At 46.4% G+C, this 20,665-nt stretch overlaps 1 protein-coding gene and 1 long non-coding RNA gene across 4 annotated transcripts in view; one reads left to right on the forward strand and one right to left on the reverse strand.

Moving 5' to 3' along the window:
- Positions 1–20,665, forward strand: part of SYN3 (synapsin III) — a 435,938-nt gene that overhangs the window by 43,229 nt on the left and 372,044 nt on the right. For all 3 annotated transcript variants that reach the window (XM_084794231.1, XM_084794230.1, XM_084794232.1), the window contains exon 3: positions 11,872–11,929. In XM_084794231.1, coding sequence (XP_084650357.1) covers positions 11,872–11,929 — 58 coding nt within the window. The remainder of the gene's footprint in view (positions 1–11,871; positions 11,930–20,665) is intronic.
- Positions 1,672–11,969, reverse strand: LOC311604392. The gene is made up of 6 exons (XR_014781470.1): positions 11,845–11,969; positions 8,236–8,409; positions 7,498–7,632; positions 5,320–5,385; positions 3,124–3,190; positions 1,672–2,633 (listed from the first exon to the last, which is right to left on the reverse strand). It is a non-coding gene; the product is annotated as an uncharacterized lncRNA (long non-coding RNA).

Below are 20,665 nucleotides of genomic sequence, written 5' to 3' on the forward strand. Positions count from 1 at the left end.
CTAACATTATTCTTGTTTTTATAAATAAGAAAGCTTGGGGGCTCTGTGCCCTGAACCTGAAAGCCGATGTTACTGTCATCTGGGGACCCTGCCAGGGCATTTGAGGACAAGCCTGGGTGTCACTGTGTTCTTGCTATTGTCCCAGCTGCACCTGAAGCCCAGGACCTCCTTGCTGCATATGAGTGGTCTCTGGCACCGCCTCTACGTACACACATACCCAGCACCAGACAGCCCCAGAGCAAGGTGGCAGAACTCCATGGAACCTCCCTGGCCAAGCACCGAAGCCTGGTAACCTCACCCTGGAGGAAAGCGCCCTACCCCTACCAGGCAACCTCACCCTGCCAGAGCCCTTTGGGCAGCTGAGTGTAAAGGTGCCAGGAGGAAATGGAGTCCTTGCAGGCTTCCAGACTCATGATCTCAGACTGGCAAAGCAAACTTTTTGTAAAAAAAAAAAAAAAAAAAAAAAAAAAAAATTGCACTTGGACACACAGAGAATATTTTTCCCCTCTTTAAAGTACTAAGGAAGCTCCATTCCTTGTAGCTGCTTTGATATTAAAGTTGTCACTTCCTTTTTTTAAAAAAAAAATTATTTTTTTATTTTTATTTTTTTAGACAGGGTCTCTCTGTGTAGCCTTGGCTGTCCTGGACTCACTTTGTAGACCAGGCTGGCCTTGAACTCATAGAGATCCACCTGCCTCTGCTCCCCACCCTCCAAGTGCTGGGATTAAATGCATGCATCACTTCCAAGAACACATGTCAGACATGTTTTCCTGAGGAGAACTAAGTGGAAAAGAGGATGCATGCTAGAGAATTTGGGTCTGAAAGGCGGCAGCTCAGAATTGAGGCCCACTCTTCACTCTCACCACCTCTGTGTCTTGGCCAGCTTGCTTGTGAGTCCGTTTCTTTGTGTGTAAAGGGGTGATTGTACTAGCTCTGTCCCTACCTCTTTGGCCTCGGGGAATAGAGGAAGCTCCTCCTCGGAGTACCGCCCTCATCTCGCTCACATGAGTTTCTCAGCACATGCAACTTCTCTACCTGAGTCTACCTGCTTCCAATATGAGTTCCACTCTGTGGCTCTTTCTGTCTCCCCTGTTTAACTACAACTGGAGTTTTGAGCACAGGGCCTGACAAATAGTAAGGTCAGTGAGATGGATATTTAATTAGTGAAGAAACAGACACCAAAGAACTTGCTTCTGCTACATGAAGGTTCAGGCTTGAGGGTGCCTTGGGAAGGCTCCCTCAGAAGACACTCAGATGCTTTGGAACTCAGGAAAGTTCCTGTTGCTTCTTTTGTAGTCTCAAGGCTCCTTGCTGCCCCCTCTCCCCGCCCACCCAGGTGGTAACAGAAAGGCCCCAGCCATGTACTGAGAGGTCAGATAGCCTCTGGCTGTTTGGACAGAAGCACAAGGATAGCAGGACACCTTGGACTGTCTCTCTGAGGATTTGCAGTAAGCCTAATTGGTCCCAAGGGAACCAGGGGTGGAGAAAAGGTGTGACCTCCCAGTTGGCGTCACCATCAGTGGCCTATGGGAAGGTGTGCTAGTGACATTTCTCCTGACCAGCAGCAACTTATGGAAGGAAGGGTTTATCGGCCTCAGACTTTAAGGGCACACTCCATCATAGTGGGGAGAGTGTGGCAGCAGCCGTGTGAGGGCAGATGCTCACATTGTGTCAGCCATTGGGAAGCAGAAAGAGATGAACGCTGGTGTTCAACTGGCTTTCTCCTCTTCGGTCCGTCTGAGGATCCAGCCCTTGGGATGGTGCCAGCCAGAAGTATGTTACCATGGTGATTCGAAAGCCCATCAAATTGACAATAAAGTTGACAATCAAAGTAGGGTTGTGAGATTCAGTCAATAAAAACACAGCTTATCAGGTTAATATTTCGCGAATGAGCCTAAGTATCTACAGCGAAACATGAGAAAGACATATACTAAGAATATACTTATTGTTTACTTGACATTGAAATTTCATTGAGTGTCCAGTATTTTCTCTCAGAGAAGAGAGTAACACAGGATGGAGGTTGGCTTTACAAATGTGCTGCCAACAAGAGGCTAGCTAGCCTCTGAGGTGCCTTGCTTTCTGATTGGGGAGCCAAACCAGGTCTCCCAGCTGGCTCCATTCTCAGAGCACAGCTTCCTCTGCTGTCACCAGCAGGGAGGGAGACAAGGCCAGAAGTCAGTCTCCAGTCAGACTCCTAGATGCTGTGAGATCTGGCCCCTACTCTCCAACTCAGTTATGTGTGAGACCTCCGTCCAGTCTAACCTGCTGGCCTCACATCTCTCCTCTGTAAGGCAGGAGTGGGGACCAGCTTTCCCAAAGGGTTATCGCGAAGGTTAAAGAAAATGGCGTGGGTAAAAGCTGGTACGTGGCTCAGCCTGACATAATAGGCCCTGGGATGGTAACTGTTATTAACAAATAATTGCAGTTACTAATTGCTCGCGAGTATAATAGGCCTGGGAGCCCGAGGGAAGGAAGCCGCTTGGCATGCTTCTCAGTTCAGCTGGTTGTGCTGGAGGGCCAGCTTCCAGAAGCCCTGGAGGAGGGGCGTCTAGGCCCTGGCAGACTTGCAGTCACCCTCTGAGATACAGTGAGAGCTCCAAGTCAGTCGACTGGCCCTGGAGTAAGTGGAGAGGCTGAAAAGCAGAGATGCACTACGTTGCTGAGGACCCCCGCATCCTCCCCCTCCCACAGCTCTGGGGAACAACTTATGCCTGTTGCCACCACAAGGCTCTCCATCTCATAAGTCAACTGCTTGTATGTGGAAAACTGTAAAAGCGCTTCTGGCGAAGTGAGGAGAGGGGGACTCATAAAAAGGGGTGTCACCTCCTCCTCGCTTTACTTATTAATTCAGACATTCCACCTGACCCCACCTGGGAGGCTTCTATGCTGGACATTGGCCCTGCACCTCTGCCCCTCCCTCCCTGTATTGCTCCCTGCCCTAGTGTCCAGGGACAGGGGAGGGGCCTGAACATTCCCCATCAACCAGCTCTGTTGCCTGGAGACAGCTCAGTTTTCCCAGGCCCGGCCCCTTTTATCAGGGAGACAATGTGTGCACACAGTGAGGGCCTTGTGTGGCACCCAAGCCCCTAGCCCTTTGACTTGAGGAATTTTTCAAGTGCTGACCCTTCTCCGTGAGGTCTCATGCTGTCCGATCCAAGGGCTGGTGTCTCCGCAGCTTCCTAACCCAGCTCTGTGAGGAGAGAGGGAGGGAGGGAGGAGAAACAGAAAGATTGTCCCCACCACCCTGCTCTTGTAGAATCTTGTTGGGAGAGCTTCACCCTTGGAACCGAGCTAGAAAACCCAGGGAAAATATCTTTGAACAGAAGAGACTGTGTAGAAAATGTTTCCTAAATCTCTTTCTTTTTGCTGTCTCTCTAAGGAGATTGACTGAGCTATGAGATCTGAAGGATAAAGGACACTCTGCTCTCAGAGCCCCTGTTCTGATAGATATACAACCCTGTGGATGGGCGAAGACCATGTCTCCGAATGAGTGTTTCCATTAAATGACTATTTCCAGCCACCACCCTAAAACTGTTATATAGGGTCATGTTTTCTGTCAAGAAAACAAGTAACTTTGGTCAACGTAAGCAAAACGAAGCTTTATTGGATATATATATATATATGTATATATATATACATATATATATATATATATATATATATATATATATATATATATATATGGTGAAGTTTTTAAGAAGGAAAAGGATGTATAATGATTGGAATTCTAGAACATGTCAGGGCTATGAGGCCCCTCCAGAGATGTGCCTACATCATACATGCATACCTCAACTTTCGTTTGCCCTTGTTCTTAGCAACAAATTATTGGTGAAAATTAAACCTGGCTTAGCCTACTCCTTAACTCTTGGGGACACATGGAGACAAACCCCCTGCAAAGGCTTGTGTACAGTAGGGAGGTTTGGTTCTTTCAGGACACAGGCAGATACAAATGGAGGAGCCACTACTAGACAAGGATTTGATGGATCCAAGTCAGGCCAAGAGGAACTGTCACGTGCCACAGTGGGCTCTGACTGTCCAGAGTGGAGGCAGGAATCTCTTAAATTTTATTTTATTATTTTCGACAATGATGAAAAACCAGCCTTAGAAGCTACCAAGAGAGAGGGGGGCTTTGTAGCCTGTGTCTTAAATGAACAGAAACAAGACCACCACTAGAGGAGCAGCAAAAGATGGAGATGAAACTCAACTTGATAGACAGAGCATGCGGTCCCCATGAGCAGCTTAGTGTGAGTATAATTAGCTGGCAGAAATCCAGTGGGTAGTTGGAAAGCGCTGAGTGCGCCATTGTAGAGAAGATGCCCAGCTTGGTTTGACTACTCACTTGTGAAAGCCATGAAGGGCTCAGGCTCCAAAGAGCTTACTCTAGACGCCCTTAGAAGAGGCTCTACCCTGAAGCTTTTGCTGTTCTTCTCTGGTCTTCTTTGTCTTACCTCCATCTGATGCCCTTGCCTTGTTCGTCTCTGAGGAACTCCACTGCCTCGCCCTCCACAGCATGGCTTGCTAGGCCAGGCCCTCACATTGACCTTCCTTCTCTAGAGTCCCTCAGAGCCCTGGGTCCTCTTGGGCAATAATGACTTCAGAGCAGACGCCTCCAGACTTTAGAACCTCACTGGTTCTAACCCTGCCCCTGGAAACACAAGTCTCTGGGCAGATGCCAGGCGCATTACAGAATGTCTTCCTCCCCAGGGCCTGTGGAAGCCTGCCTCTAATGTGTTCCCTGGCAGGAGGGAATCCTCTGCCATCGCAGGAAAAGGGATGAGGTTTCCCAGTCACTCTTCCAACCAGTCTGGGCTTTTCTGGAGATCTCTGAGGAGTTAATTACCATGTGAAGACACTGACTGCCATTGCTTAGCCAGAGGCTGCCTGTGGAAGACATGCCAGTGAGTGCCTTTGTGGGCATGTGGCTAGGAACTGCACAGGTGGGAAGAAACACTTCCTATGGTCAGGAAAACAGCAGCTTAGGCTCCATGGCCAATGGCATCTGCCACTTGGCTTCAGCTGCAGAGAGATGGCTGGGAACCATGGGGACTGTGCTGTGCTGGGTGTGACAGCCAGTGTTCCCTCTAAAGGCGACAGCTGCAGTCCACTGGGCCAGCTTTTGCCTTGTGGGAATACAGGCCAGATGTTGAGCTTCTAATGTTCAAGGGAAGCCAGACTTTTCTTTTTTTTTTTTTTCACTAATTAATTCATTTATTTACTTTATATTCTGATTGGAGCGTCCCCTCCCCCCTCTTTTCTAAGTCCATCCTTCTCATCCTCCCTGTCTCCCCAGAGAAGGGTAGCCCTCCCATAGATACCAACCTTCCTTGGAACATCAAGTTGCAGTAGGACCAGGTCCATCGGGAAGCCAGACTTCTCACGTGAATTCTGTATTTTAAAAGTAAAAGGTGCTGAGCACAATGGTGCACACCTGTAATCCCAGCACTCTAGGAAGCAGAGGCAGGCAGATAGTTATGGGTTCAAGGCCAGCCTGGTCTGCAAAGCAAGTCCGGAACAGACAAGGCTACACAGAGAAACTCAGTCGCGAAAAACAAAAGGAAAACAAACAAACAGACAAAAAGTGAAAAAGGAGAGGAAGAGGTAACTCAGTGACTAAGGGTGCTTGCTACACAATTCATGAAGACCTGAGTTTGGATTCCCAGCACCCATATAAAAGGCTCTCTCTCTCATACACACACACATGGGGGTGGGGGGAGCCTGTAACCCCAGAGCTTGGGGAACACAGAGAAAGGAGGGTCACTTGGACTTCCTGGATGCCAGCCTAGCCCTAGTGTGAGAGAGAGAGATTGTCTCAGGGGCAAATATGGAAGGCTAGAGAAGGATGCCCAATGTCTTCCTCAGGCTTCCACATGTATGCCAATCCATACTCATGGTAACGTACCCCACAGCCTCTGTCATGCACAGAAGTAAACATTTACAACACATCCTGTCAAAATGGGGGCTCTGGACGTCACCAGATCTACCAGTTGGGGACTTGCGTTAAAAGCCAGAGGTGTTAGGGTAACTATTAGATCTCTATCTTCCTCGGGGGCTGACGTACAGTGTGACATAAAAGCCTTCCTCCTTTGCATGGGATGTTTTGCTCAGTGCAATTGCAAAGACCGACGTGATGCTTAACACTGATGAGTAAATAGTCAGGCGAGTGGATGGATGGGTGGATGAGTCAGGTGACGAGTGAGGAAGCTGCTTAGTGGATGGGGAGTTCATATATGTACAAAGGGAATATGGATAGACAGTAAATCTCCTCAGCCTTTTGCATGCAGAAAAACAGAGGGAAGAGCTGAATGTCAGTAAAATACCTACCGTGTAGCAGGAGCGCTGTCCAGTAAGTAATCCTTACCCAGATGGCACATGTAGTCACTTTTCTCCTAATGTTTTAACCAACGAGAAAACTAGCACCATGTGGTGGTAGGTAGGTGTTTGCCTGGGGTGGCATCAGGATATAAATGGTAGAGCTAGACCGGACCTGGGTCTGTCTCTAAAGCCAGAAGACATTCTTCTACATCTTCTCCCAGCAAGGTGAACCCTCACTCATGCACCGCCCATCAGTAGCCCGCTGGGAAGGAACTCACTGCCACGCTCTTGTCAGCCTCCCAGATGCCTTTGCATCTGGGTCCTAATGTAAACTCTCTCAACACCTTTAGAATTGATCTTTCTTTTTTTTTTAAAGGATTTGTTTATTTGTTTTGTATACAGTGCTCTGCCTACATGCATGCCTGCACAACAGAAGAGGGCATTAGATCACATTATAGCTATATAGATGGTTGTGAGTCACCATGTGGTCGCTGGGAATTGAACTCAGGACGTCTGGAAGGGCAGTCAGGGCTCTTAACCTCTGAGCCATCTCTCCAGCCCCGAAATATCTACAGATATTATCAGAAATCCTGCCCCACCGCCAAACCAGGTCCTCCTCTGTGTGCCTATTGCTCAATTTTCTTTCACACTTAAGGGTTATTTGTCACTCAGGAAGATTTGTCACTCCCTATAGTGCCTGCCAGTGCTTGCCCAATATGGCTGTCCTTGCTGGACACACACACACTTTTGAAGTCTTAGTCCCTGGCAAAAAAAAATAGGCACCAAATATTGGATGAGCCGATAAACTGATGGATTAGGTGGGCTACCTCATCATCAGCACCACAGACACCCCTCCAACCTCACTTCCCACCCCAGGCTGGCCTGAGTGAATGTCTCTTCTGTGGAAAGAGCTGGATCTCTGTGCTGATGTTCCAGTGGCCACCCTCCATCTGTATGTCACTCCCCCTTAGAGGCAGTAAGCCCTGTGTGGTCTTCATAATTGACTCCTTGAAGCCGGAAGATTCTGCACAGAGCAGATGGTCCATCTTTGTAGGCTGAATCAGGCAAAGAAGGCTTCCTGGGGCCATGGACGTGGCCACTGGGCAAGGCACTCGCTGCACTAGCCTGAGGACTAGAGTTTAAAGCCTAAGGACTCTAGTAAATGAATGGCCATGATGCCCTGACCTGCATTCCAGGACTCAAGCTGTGGGTTCAAGTACGAGATGCTGCCTAGCCTCAGTGGCTCCACAGGCAGATAGATGGATCTGTCAGGGAGCTGTGCTCTGACACAGGTAGATCCCATCTCTGTTCATTCCTTGGCTGCAGCAGGGAAAAGAATGCAAAGTCCACTCCTCATAAGTCTCTCACACACCACCACCCGAGGGCCCAAACTAGAGATTTCCCACCCCAGGCAGCCCTAGTTTATAATATTCTCCTTCCTGGTGCCTTGAATGTGGCAGTAAAATATGAGGCCACCCACAGAGACTGAGGCCTCCTGGAATCTAGACTTCCCTCCCCCCTTCTCAGGGCAGGACCACAGGACCACGGACTTGGACTTGGTTGATTGGCTTGAGTTATTCAAGGAGCTGTAAGGATGGACATATTAGGGCACTAGGATGAGGCTGTTGGTGGAAGGCAAAGCCTTTGGGCACCATAGATCCATCTGGTTTTGCCCGAGGTCAAACAGCTAGTCAATAGCAGAGGCAGTGGGCTCCACCCCCCGAGGCATCTAGAATTCTAGGCCATCCCTCTCCTTCCCCTCTGCCAGACAGAGCTGTTCTGAGGCAGCTCCAGCCTGAATGAGCCCACCCTTTCACCCCCACCCTACCCCACCCCCTGCAAGGAGGCAGCAGTCTGTGTGGCCCATCAGGAGACAGACTTCTGACTCCCAGCCAAGCAGAGGACGGACTGTCTGACCCTCACCTCAGCCTGAGACCGCCTGCCAGCCCCAGTGGTAAACATTCCAAAGACTCCTGGGAAGGCCAAGGCCTCTTTGAGGCGAGAGCTGCTTGGGTGGCACGTAATGCAGAATGTTCTGGGTTCCAGGTTGGGATCAAGTCCATGGCTGACTGTCAGTCCTGCCTGCAGGTTAGAGATCTAAACAACAACCCATATCATAAAAAGGTGTAAATTTGTGAGTTATTACAATGATTAGCCAGCAGGTGGCAATAAAGGGTCACAGGAAGGAACTGGGGACAAGGAAGAACCATTTACCTGGCTGACAAACCTGTGGGAAGCGCAGTCCTTTGCCCTGTCACACGCTGTGCTGTCACATGCTGTGACTGTTGGGACACAGCTTCTGGTTTCACAGACTGGATGTTTGGAGTCAGGGGACAGATTATAATGTACGGTTACAAGGCCGAGTGGGACCTTATATAAGGGTTGAGTGTAGGATGTACTCAGAGGGTGAGGAGGGCACCCAACCCAACCAGATGGAGGTGCTGCTAAAGAAAACCAAACAGCAGATATCGCCTGTGAGAACACTGGAAAGAGAGAAAGAGATGACCTGGCAAAACAGAGGCAGGGGCCTGTGCAAAAGCAGAGGACATAGTAAGGCATCCTAGGAGTGTGTGTGTGTGTGTATGTGTGTGTGTGTGTATCCATGAAAGCAGCTGTAGAACTAGATGTGGGTGAAATGGGCCATCTGGTGGCAGGACCACCGTTAGGAAGGAACCTGGAGTTCTGGGCTGAATCCTGAAAGTCTGAAACTAGGGGACAACTGGAAACGTTTTGAGATATTGAATGCAACTTCTCCATCTGCAGGATATGGGGAGTGACCCTGCCCCATTCCCTCTTGAGATTGATGGAACACTGGAATCTAGGGGGGAGGGGGGGGAAGGGGGGCGTGCCTCAGGGCGAGAGTAACCGGGACACTAGGGAAGACAGTGAACTAAGGCGGAGGACAAAGAGCTGCCCGTTGCTATGCTGCCATAGTCTGGACAGGACTCTTAAGTCCTTATGAGTTGTAGTCATCAAAGAAGGAATGCAACTATTTTACATAGGTGTTTGCTAACTTTGTTAGAATCCTGCTTCAGTCTAACTACCTGTGATGTCATTGCTTACCTGACCTGGGGACCTATATAAAAGGACAGACTCTCTAGGCTTCCTCCCTCACCCTCTGTTATCTCTTACCCCTCTCCCTCTTGCCCTCTCCTCCTCCTCCTCCTCCTCTTCCTCCTCCTCCTCCTCCTTCTTCTTCTTCTTCTCTCTCTCTTTCTCTCTCTCTCTCTCTCTCTCTCTCTCTCTCTCTCTCATACCCCTCCCCCCTTTCCTCTTCTCCCCATACTCATTTAATAAACCTCATATAATCTAATATCTGCTGCCTGGTATCTTCTTATCATTTTCATTTTATTAAACACAAAACTCATTGTGGTAGTTAGCTTTAAGTGTCTTCCTGCTACAATGCAGAATCGCCTAAGAGCATCAACTCTGGAATTGACTAGGTCAGGCTGTTCCTGTGTCTGTAGATGACTGTCCTCATTGCTAATTGGGAAACCTCAGGCAATTGTGGGAGGCACCCTTCCCTACAAAAGAAAGCTAGATGAGAGCAAGCAAGCAAGCTTACAGACCTTGACTTTCCCAAAATGGTCCTCTGTATGCCAAAAACAAAAACAAAAACAAAAACAACAACAACAACAAAAACCTTTCATCTCTAAGTTGCTTTTAGTAAGGCACCACAGCAACAGAATTGAAATTAGAATACTTATCAACTTTAAATATTAGTCATACACCTTGTAGGTCATTTGCTGTTTTCCCCAGGCCCCACAAATACTGAAAGTGGGATGGAATGTGCTGACTCTCTTGTTGAGGATTTGTGATGAAACTCCGTATTGTGTGAGGCTAGCTACCCACGCATTTTATTGAAATGCATCAATGGGAAAGAAAGAAAGAAAGAAAGAAAGAAAAGCCTCACTTTTAGGTTATACCAATCATTCCTGTCCCCCAAAACTCCAGCCTTAGTGACATCTTAGCCTGCCAATAGTGTAAGAAAAAGTGCCCCCAGCATTGAATCTGTCAGTCAAGGTCTTCAGAAGAAGGCGGGTTCTGTTGGCATTGGCTGAGGATCGGTGGGAGCTGTGAATACAGACAGCGAAGCAGTCTAAGAGTTTGTGGAAGGAATTCTTTTCACAAACAAAGACTGAGAAAACAGTTGGCCACATCCCTGCTCCAGGGAAAAAGATTAGAACGAAGAAACTCCAGAGATGGCTCTTGACTGTGCTGCTTACAAATTATTGATTAGAACTGGATCCTGTGGCCACATCCACTTAAGGGGGACTTGGGACTGGAGTTTTATGTGCTAATCTATGAGCATTTCTGCTGTAGAAAAGGCAAAGAATGACTTAGGAGGAAGAATAGCACTGTCTTCATCCCTAAGAGGGCTTATGGAAATGCTTAATGTATTGCCTGGTTCTCAGTAAAGGACTCAGGTGTTTGTTTCACTGTAACAGCAGAGGAAAGGGGGGAAGGCAAACTAGCTCTTTTGCATTTAAGTGGAAACATAAGCATCCTCTTAGCACCCTCTGTCCCGACCTTTCAGGGTTGAGTGAAAGAAAGCAGAGGAAAAGGCTTAGGTGCAGTTGCCCTCTTAGGATCTGCAAATGTTTAGTCTTTGGGTTTTGAGTTTCCTCATTGGTAGGATAGATATAAAAATGCCTGCTTCGTGATCGCGATTGTATACCTTAAATGAAAAGGACCATGGATTAAACCCTACGACTCACTGACCCTTCATTTATTTACTTATTTTTTTTATTTATTAGATAATTAATTGCATTCTTGTGGTGTGTTGTCTTCTCTTGTGGGTGTTGGGAATATAGTGATGGGTTACCGACTTGGGGGAGTCCTACTGTCCCTCAGTGGGATACAGGCATTAAGCACAGTTGCCGATTCTGATTATCCTTGCAATCAGCAGCAGGAAAGACAGCCCTTGTGAGAAGGGAGCTATGGTCAGGAGTAGGTCAGGTATAGAAGAAAGTGGGCAAATGGGAGGGATTGGGAAGGAAGATTGGAAGGTCAGCAAGGAAAGGCAGGGAGAGGTCATGGGAATGTTGTCTACTCTTTTGCCTTCTTCAGTGGTTGGTGGGGATGTCAGCTGTGTAGAAGAGAGTCCTGGAAGGGCGAGTGGCCAGATGAAAGGAATAGAGGAACACGTGATACAGAGATAAGAGAACAGATAGATCAGTGAGTCCTTGACACAGTACATACGTGTAATTTAATAAAACAACACCAAATCAATGCCATATTGTTTATGGCTCATTGGGTTCTTCAAATACCCCTAGGCATAGGGAGCATGCTTCCTTTTAGGGGCTGAAATTGAGGCACAGAAGGTCAAGTCACCTGTTGGAACCAGAACTCCAGTCTCCTGCCTCCCCACCCATTTTCCCTCTTCTCCTCCACCATTCTTTCTCTCAATACCAAGGCAGTGGGTGGTCGGAGGAGGACAGGGCCAGATGGAGACTGTCCTCCTTTATACCTCTGGGTCTTTGGGAAAGGGAAGAAAAAAACAAAAACAAAAAAACAAAAAACGATCCTTACTGAGCAGATCTCTTGGTCTTCTTGCAGGTCAAAGTATTTTCACGGGAAGAAAGTGAATGGCGACATTGAGATCCGAGTGGAACAGGTAGGTGGTGGCCCCTTCCCTAGCTCTTCTCACCTTTGCCCTTTTCTGAACCGGGGCCATTACCAAGAGCAACCTTGCTTCTTTCTTATGTGGTCATAATGAACTAAGATTGCCCCCAAAAATGCTGGCTTGTCCTTGGGAGTCTTATTAAGTTCCAGAATTTTCTGGTCCACTAATTTTTCAACCTTTGGTTTTTGGTAGTGTATTGAGGCACAGTAGTGATATATATATATATATATATATATGTATGTATGTATGGTGTGTGTGTGTGTGTGTGTGTGTGTAGGGAATTTATTAGAATAGCTTACAGAGTATCATCCAGCTAGTGTAACAATGGCTCTCTTTTTAGTGAAAGGTCTAAGAGTCCAGTAGTTCTTCACTCCACGAGGCTGAATGTCCCAGAATTCCAAAGGAATAGGTCCTAATGCTAGTAAAGGAATGTACTTGCCAATGAGAGTGAGAAGAAGCCGGCAAAGAATGAAAGCTTCCTTCTTCCATGTTCTCTATACAGGCTGCCGGGGGAAGGTTTAGCTCACATTAAAGGCGAATCTTCCCACCTCAAAAGATCTGGATAATAGATGGCTCATCCCCCTTCAAATAGTTTAATTAATTAAGAGAGAGAGAGAGAGAGAGAGAGAGAGAGAGAGAGAGAGAGAGAGAGAGAGAGAGAGAGAGAGAGAAAGAAACTCTCACAGGGGTACCTAGCAGTTTAGGTTTTAGTTCACTCTAGATGTAGCTAAGCACCAAGAATAACCATCCCAGATAGAGACATTTTCCTCAAAGGAACTATCAAAAGCAGTTGTTCATGCTACAAAACTGAGACAAATAGAGCTGCTCAGAAGGAAAGCCATGTGTCCCATCTTTGGCCCTTTGATTTTTGACTATGGAGTATAGTGGATGTATTATTGTGACAAAACACCATGACCAGGACAGTTTATAATAGAAAGCATTTAACTGGGCTTAGGATTTCAGAGGGTGAAGAGTCCATGATGGTACAGCAAAGGCAGGGCGGAGGAACAAGAGCTCACATCTTGATCTTCAAGTAGACAGAGAAAGATACACACTGGCAATGGAAAGTATTTTGGAATCTCAGGGCCCTCCTCCAGAGACGTGCCTCCTCCAACAAGGCCACGCCTCTTTATCCTTCTCAAACAGTTCTACCAACTGAACACCAGGTATGCAAATACATGAGCCTATGAGGCCATCCTCAGTCAGACTACAACAGTGGAAGAACCTGTTTGAATCCTTACTCTTTTATTTCTGCTCAGTGTTGACCAGATGATTTACTCTCTCTGTGTCATCATTTTCTTGTATCCCTGTAGCTGAAATGAAATTATTTGAAACTCCAGAAGAGACCAGAATTATGACTCCTGTTATCAATATCCAGAACCCTTATTTTATGTAGAAAGAAACATTGGCTAGGCAAAATAGCATGGGAAATAAGAACTGGACTCCAGACTTCTGGATTCCTGACTGGGGACTCCCCATTCAGGAAACCGAGACCCTGCTTTGTAGGACCACAGTACTCAACTTTAGGAGAGCGCATCAGAGCAAGGGATCTGGATTCAGACTGCAGGTTCAAATCTCAACTCTGCCTCTTAATGACTTGTCCTGCCTGAGCAACGCTTGAGCCCTCTCGAGCTCTCCATCCACGCTCTCACAATACTTGTATCATCAGCTTGTGACAGTGGTGTTACGGGGAAGAGGGCAGGAGTCAGTGACAGAATAGGTGTTTATTTTCCTCTTCTCCTCCTCCTCCTCCTCTATCTTCTTTCTTTCTCTTCCTCTTTTCCCCTCTCTGTCCTCTTCCTCCTTCCTTTCCCTCATCCTGTCCTTCTCCTGCTGCTGATTCCTATGCTGTTAGTGGTTGTAGCTGTTATTATTTCTCCTTTTCCTCTCCCTCCCTTATCTCACATCCTACTCCATTTCACTACCACCCTTCCTCCTCCTCCTCCTCCTCCTTCTCTTCTCCTTATCATTCTTCAGTGAATGTAAATAAAATTCTTATGGGAAGAAATACTATTTAGTACTCAAGAACAGGAATGGCCTATCTCCCCGGCCCCACCTCTTGTACTTTCTTTTTCTCTCTCTCTTTTATTTATTTTTTTTATCCCAATGAGTCAGAGGAAGGGAGAAAACTTCTGAGCGTCAAATTGATGGAGTTGGCTTCATATTAAAACACCTACAGTTTGAACTTCAGTATGACCCAGTGGCTTTTAAGTCAATCCAATGTCTATTAATTTTCCTTCCATGGCAAAAAAAAAAAAAAAGCAGGTTATTTTTGTTCATTTTACAAATATTTGCCAGTGTCTACCCTGTTAGCTAGCTCGTGTGGGGAAGGATAGAGAAGGTCTCGTCCATAAACAGAAGTGGCTCTGAGGATGGAATGCTGTTTGAGTTGGATTGGAAAGTGGATGGGCTTTTAACATTTGGAGCTAGTGGCATGGAGAACATGTGAGGTTGAGGCCCAAGGGCAGAGGAAGTTGGCCAGTACAGGGCAAGACACCAATCCCACTGGTTTTGTTTTTGTTTTTACTCCAATACACTGTCTTCCCTTGCCCCTCTCTCAGTGGAGAATGCCACCTGGACCTTCCGCCTTAGCTGCAGACCTGTGCAGTCTCACTCTAGCACCACACCTACCCTCTGTCATGTCCTCTTGACTCTAGGTCTCGTGATTCCCCAGTCCTTCCACCGATGTCCCAGTCTTCCTTGGCTGAACTACCACAAGCTCGCGTCAGAACTTTCCGCCACCAGCCTCGTAACTCTATTAGCTTACCAATCTCCAATTCACTCTTCATGCAAAACCAGAGTGATTTGTCTTTGGTGTGTGTGTGTGTGTGTGTGTGTGTGTGTGTGTGTGTGTGTGGTGATGGTGATGCAGGAGCTTGTGTACCATGTGTGTATGTGGCGGCCAAAGGACCACTTCAGGGGTTACGCCTCACCTTCCCCCTTGTGTGAGAAAGGGGGCTCTTGTTTTGTTGCTTTGTGTTCTTGCCCAAATGTCTTGGGTGCCTCTGGAACTCCCCTGTGTTCCTCTCTCATCTCTCCATAACAGCACTGAGAAAACAGATGTTTGCAGCTGTACTCAGCTTAACAAGGGTTTTAAGAATCCAAGCTCAGAACCCTACACTCACACAGCAAGCCCTTTTACGCACTGAACATTCCCTTTAGCCCTAGAGTGATATTTTGAAAAGAGTGAATTGGGCCCTTTAAAGAGGTAGCTTCCTCAGAGACTCTCTCCCTGAGCCCTATCTGAATCAGGAAACTCAGTGGTTTTCACGGCCCCTCACTTCTTCCTTCCTCACCTGCACCTCAGTATTTGAGCTCTATCTTTAGGGTGGGATTATTTGCCTGAGGGCAGGGGCCATGGCTGTCCGGATCTCACTCTGTAAAGCAGCATGGGTCCCAGCGCAAACTAGAACTGAAGGAAATATTTGCACAGTGAATAATTGACAGATTCCACACATGCTGGGAGCATGGTGGTTTCCAAGAGTGATAAATGACTGCTTCTTAATCTCGCCTCAAAAATCTTGGTTTTTCTGTAAACCATCTGGCAAATGTGCAGTTGCCAACCAAGCTGGACCTTCTTCATCTCCTTTGCAATGACCCCAAGGCATGTTTCCATCTCCTGCCTTGTATCTTAACAACGCCTTCGGGCCCAAGTGGCAGGTACCAAATTTGTATACAGGGACGGATACCTGAGGGAGCTGCTATAACCACACTAGGATGCTGGGGAGTCTGTGGAGGCTACAGTTGTGATGGCAGATGTTGGCTGATTTAGTCATTCTCATTTCCAGCCTCGGAAAGCCAGGAAGCAAATTAGTCAGGAAACCAATTAGCATGTCATTTGGGCATCTGTCCCTGGAAGACATCCCTTCTCAGACTCTTCTTGACATTTGAATGGCTTGTCTTTAGGCCCACCTGAATCAATGGGTGGGTCACATAAGCAATCCCAACCCCCTGGAACTTCACACTCATCCTCCAGCACTCAAGAGAAGCTTTAGGACCAAAAACCACTGTTTAGTCTAAGCTGGCCTCTCAACGGAGGGCCAGATTAGCCAGATGATTGTACTGTCTGGGCTTTGTTGGACAGAGTCAAAGAGTTAGTTGTGGTTGGCCTAGAGGAAGCCTCCACCCCATCTCTCCACCCTCTTCCCCACAATTTCAAAACCACTTGCCTGGCTGTCACAGAGCCAGGAATCCCACACCCAGGGAAGTAAGTGGAGAGCTGCATCACTTTGCATCTGATTATCCAACATAACCTGCTGCCTCTACAGGCTCCTATGGTGGGGGTCCCGGTGGAACTAGAGAGGATTTGGCCAGGGCGGTTGGCCTGCCAAGCTCTCCTGTTTCTGTTTGAGGCCAGGGCACTTTTCCACAGACACAAGTCACCCATTGAGACCAAAAGGGTGGGGTTTATGGATAAATAGATCAATGTTAAGTAGAACCACAGAAGTGTTTTCTTTTTTAAAAAAACAAAGATTTAGTATCATGGAACCCAGGGCTCTGGTAAAACTGAAAATGAGAAGAAGAGAAAAAAGGATATATATATATATATATATGTGTGTGTGTGTGTGTGTGTGTGTGTGTGTGTGTGTGTGTGTGTTTGTATACATACACACATATACATATATATGTATGTATACATATATGCATATACACGTACACACACACATATATTATTTATATACATACATACACACAAACCCATGAGAGAGAGAGGATGCATTGGAATGACCATGTTCAGACTTTTCTCGGTCTTAATGGAGTTATAAAGGCAGAAGGAACCAAAGTGCCTTCCTCTGACAATGTCAGAGAGGAAAGCAGGAAGCAGAGGACACTGGGTAAGCCATTGTTTCATATCTGAGCACAAGAGGCTCCCTTGTGGTTCCTGTTCATGAATTCTCTAGAGTGAATTAGTTCAACATATTTGAACCTGCAGAGGCTGTACAGATTAAAGATCTTTCATCTAGAGTACTCTGGGTCAGAAGTATTTCAAATTTCAATTTTTCATCAGATTTAGAAGTACTTGCACATAGAGGATGAGATGCCATAGGAGGAAACCTGGATCTAAATACAACATTTATTTCCATTTAACATGTAATGCAGACACTGGTAGAGATTTTATAATAATATTGTTAGTGCACCTGTATTTTGAGTATGACCTGTTGCTTGAGGCCAGGGGTGTCATGGTTGGTACTCAAAGACTTTTGGCCTGGGAACATCTGGGAATTAAGATTTCTGGCTTAGGGAAGATCAGCCTGTATGTTATTTGCACATGTATTCACATATGTGCAGCTGCACTAGCATGTATACATATGTGGAAGCCAGAGGTCAATAGGGAATGTCTACCTGTTAGGATACTGCTTCTGGCTGCCTACCTGTGATGTCACTGCTCACCTGCCATGGGGGCGTGGCCCTGCCCTGAGCCATATAAAAAACACAGTCCACATGGCTCTCTCTCTCTCTCTACTTTTCTACTTCTTTACTTCTCACTACCCTTTACCTCTCTTTACTTCTCTCTCTCTCTCTTTCTCTCTCTCTCTCTCTCTCTCTCTCTCTCTCTCTCTCTCTCTCTCTCTCTCTCCACATGTGTCTCTGGAGACAGACGGTTTCTGTGTCTCCTTATTAAGCCTCTTAAGTGGATCTGTTGCGTGGTGTGATTCCATTCCTCTGTACAGCTCCGCCGTTCACCTCTAACCTCCACTGCCCACTTTTTTTAACACTGCCTCTATCCCATTCTACCTTATCTTTTTGAGACATGGTCTCTCATTGAACCTGGAGCTCACTGATTGGCTAGACTGGCTAGTCAAGGAGCCCCCATCCCTCTCATCACCCCCACTCCTATCTGCCTACCTGGCTCCCCATAGCGTTGGGGTGATATATGTATGCCACCTCACCCAAATTTTCTGTGGGTACTAAAGATCTGTACTCAGGTCCTTGTGATCACACAGCAAACCCTCTAGCCTGGTGGCAATCTCCCCAATCACTTTATGAACCCATCTTTATTTTTTTTATGCGTACATTGGTGTTCAATTAATAACTATGTGTTAACCTTTCTTAGAATAGAATTTAACTGGTGTGGGGCTGTAAGCCCTCACTCCTCACTAAGACACGATTGACAGCTGCTGGCTCATCAGGGTGTGAGAATCAGTTTTTCTCTTGACACATGGCCTCTGGTAGGGCTGACCATGCTGCAGTGGATGGCCCCACGCCCGTGTACATGTGGGCAGCACTAATTAATTAGTCTTAGCGGATTAAAAAAAGGAGGGAGCGGGGAGAGTGAGAATGAATCTGATCAAGATGCACTGTACATATGTATGAAATTCTAAGAAAATGAGTTTTAAAAGAACAGACCCTAATTAGCAGTGGGTTTTGTCCATCAAAATAGGGTGGAACTTGAAGAAACATGTCAACAAAATAACAAGTGCAAGTTGGAAGTTCGTTTAGTTTGAACATTGATAACAGCTTGGTCATCATAGTAGAAAATGATTAATTTTTGGAAAAGGCATACACCTTGAAAGAAGTATAGCTAACGGCTTGGGAAAGGCTCACACTTGACTTTGTTTGATACCTCCTCAATAACGGTTTATGACATGTCATTGGTTGAAGACTTTAGGGTAGGTGAGACAGGGAATGTGCTGGATTCTGTTTGATGTGGTCACACTGAATGAGTAAGCCGTGTGTGAAGTGTGACGCAGGATCAGAGAGACCTAGCTTATTGACATCATATGAGAAAACAGGAAGGATCCAATATTTGAGTAGAACCCGGCTCAATATCAACGGGAGGAAGTGTAGGCTGAAGGCTGAGGCTGTGTCCGCAGGGAAGAGTAGAGATGGGAATTTCAGCTCCACCCTGTTTCTGCCCCGTTGGCCTTCCACCTACAACATATCCAAGGATTGATTTCCTTATCAGAGAAGTGAGGGTAATAATTGTAGCCCCTGGAACTACAATTGTTATATGGGCTAAATAGTTCATGAATATATTGAGTGTAGTTTTCGGGCACACATGCTTGTGCTCAATAAACTGTAGTTATGGTTCTAACTCTCAATTTGATGCCATTGCAGGGAGTTCACAGGAAAGTGACATGCTTAATAGGAAAAAAAAAGGTGTGTGTGTGTGTGTGTGTGTGTGTGTGTGTGTGTGTGTGTGTTATAGAAGTGATAGGTTCAAATAACTAAAAACTGAAAATGGAGTTCTGGAAGTTGCTCTCTGAGTTTGCCTTCCTACTCATGTAGTCTTTGTGGTTTCCACTATGGCATACCGCAGCCAGGACCAGACGGTGCAGAAGGTGGTGGAACAGCCATCAAATTCCTCAGGCACTCGCGAAGTAGGCCTTGGATCCAGGTGTGGCTGTGTGAGCAAGGGATTATGTGGAAAGAGGGCTGTGCTATCGGCTTTGATGTGTATATGAGCCTCGTATTCGATGATGTAGAAGAGATTCATTCTTTTAAAAAAAAATACTTTTTAAAGTCAAGAAAATAACTGGATTGGATCATGCTAAAAGGAGATAATATTATTCTGTTCCAGAGTGTTTCCAGCTAGAAATGGTAAAGGGCAGGAGAAGTTGAGAAGGCAGGAGAATGTTTTTTTTTAAGGTGTCTTCTGCTGGGTGCATAGTCTGAAACACTCATTCATATTATTTTGATGGCCCTTATATTATTACCAAGTGACAATAAATGCTGTGAGGTTGTTTTCATTTAAAAACAAACAGACAAACTGAAGAGGTACAACGTGGCATCTAGTAAAAAGTTTTAATCGATTTTTTCCCTGGATGATCTCCTTTTTGCCCACATAATAACCATTATCACTTACTCCTTGATGGGGAGATGATTTTTTTTTTTAAAGAGAGGTTTCAAACCTACACGTGCATGCCAATGTATGAAGCTACAATGGGTGTTCCAAAATGGTAGTTGGTTGGTGTCTGTTTAGATTTAGCCATCAAACTAACCTAGAATTAGCTGTGAAGAGAATCTCATTGCGGTGTTGCCTAGATCAGATTGGCCTGTAAGCATGTCTGTGAGGATTGTCTTCACTGGCAACTGACGAGAGCCCAGGCTACTGTGGGCAGCACCATTCTCTTGGCACTCGGTCCGAATTGTTTAGGAAAGGAAGCTGAGCATGACCCTCTTATCCAGCAAGCAGTATCCTCCATGGTTGCTGTTGAGTTTCTTTGTCTATAAAGTGAGTTCCTTGCTCAGAAGTAACGCTGGGTGGAAGACTGCCCTTCGGATTCCTTCCTTGATTTCCCTCAATGAGCCTGGAAATAGAAGCCCTTTCTTCCCCAAGTTGCTTTTTTATCAGAATGCTTTCTCACAGCGACAGAAATGAGACTAGAACAGTCCAAAAACATGGAAATGATTCTGGAATATTTCCAAGGGTTGGAGTTAATAAGGATTTATATAACGATTGGACCCAAAGGGGAGGTCATATTACGCAAAGCCCCCACAGTCTTCATTCATGGCTGTCACTGTCATGACTGTCCAGGGGGAGCTTGAGTCCACATCCCCACGAGCATTATGGGAACTGCCACCATCTGCCTAACTACTGTTGCTGGCAGCAAAACATGTATTAACTAACCTTAGAAGCAGATGGGTTGATGACTGCCCGCCCCCCACTTTGAGTCCCCGCAAAAGTTAACTCCCATTGGTAGAAACAAAGATGGGTACCATGTGGCAAAAGAATGTGGGACATAGAGACTTGGGATTTTGAGCTCCCATGGTATAAGAAAGAGG

This window comes from Acomys minous (assembly GCF_964271855.1).
Source record: "Acomys minous genome assembly, chromosome: 9".
NCBI lineage: Eukaryota > Metazoa > Chordata > Mammalia > Rodentia > Muridae > Acomys > Acomys minous.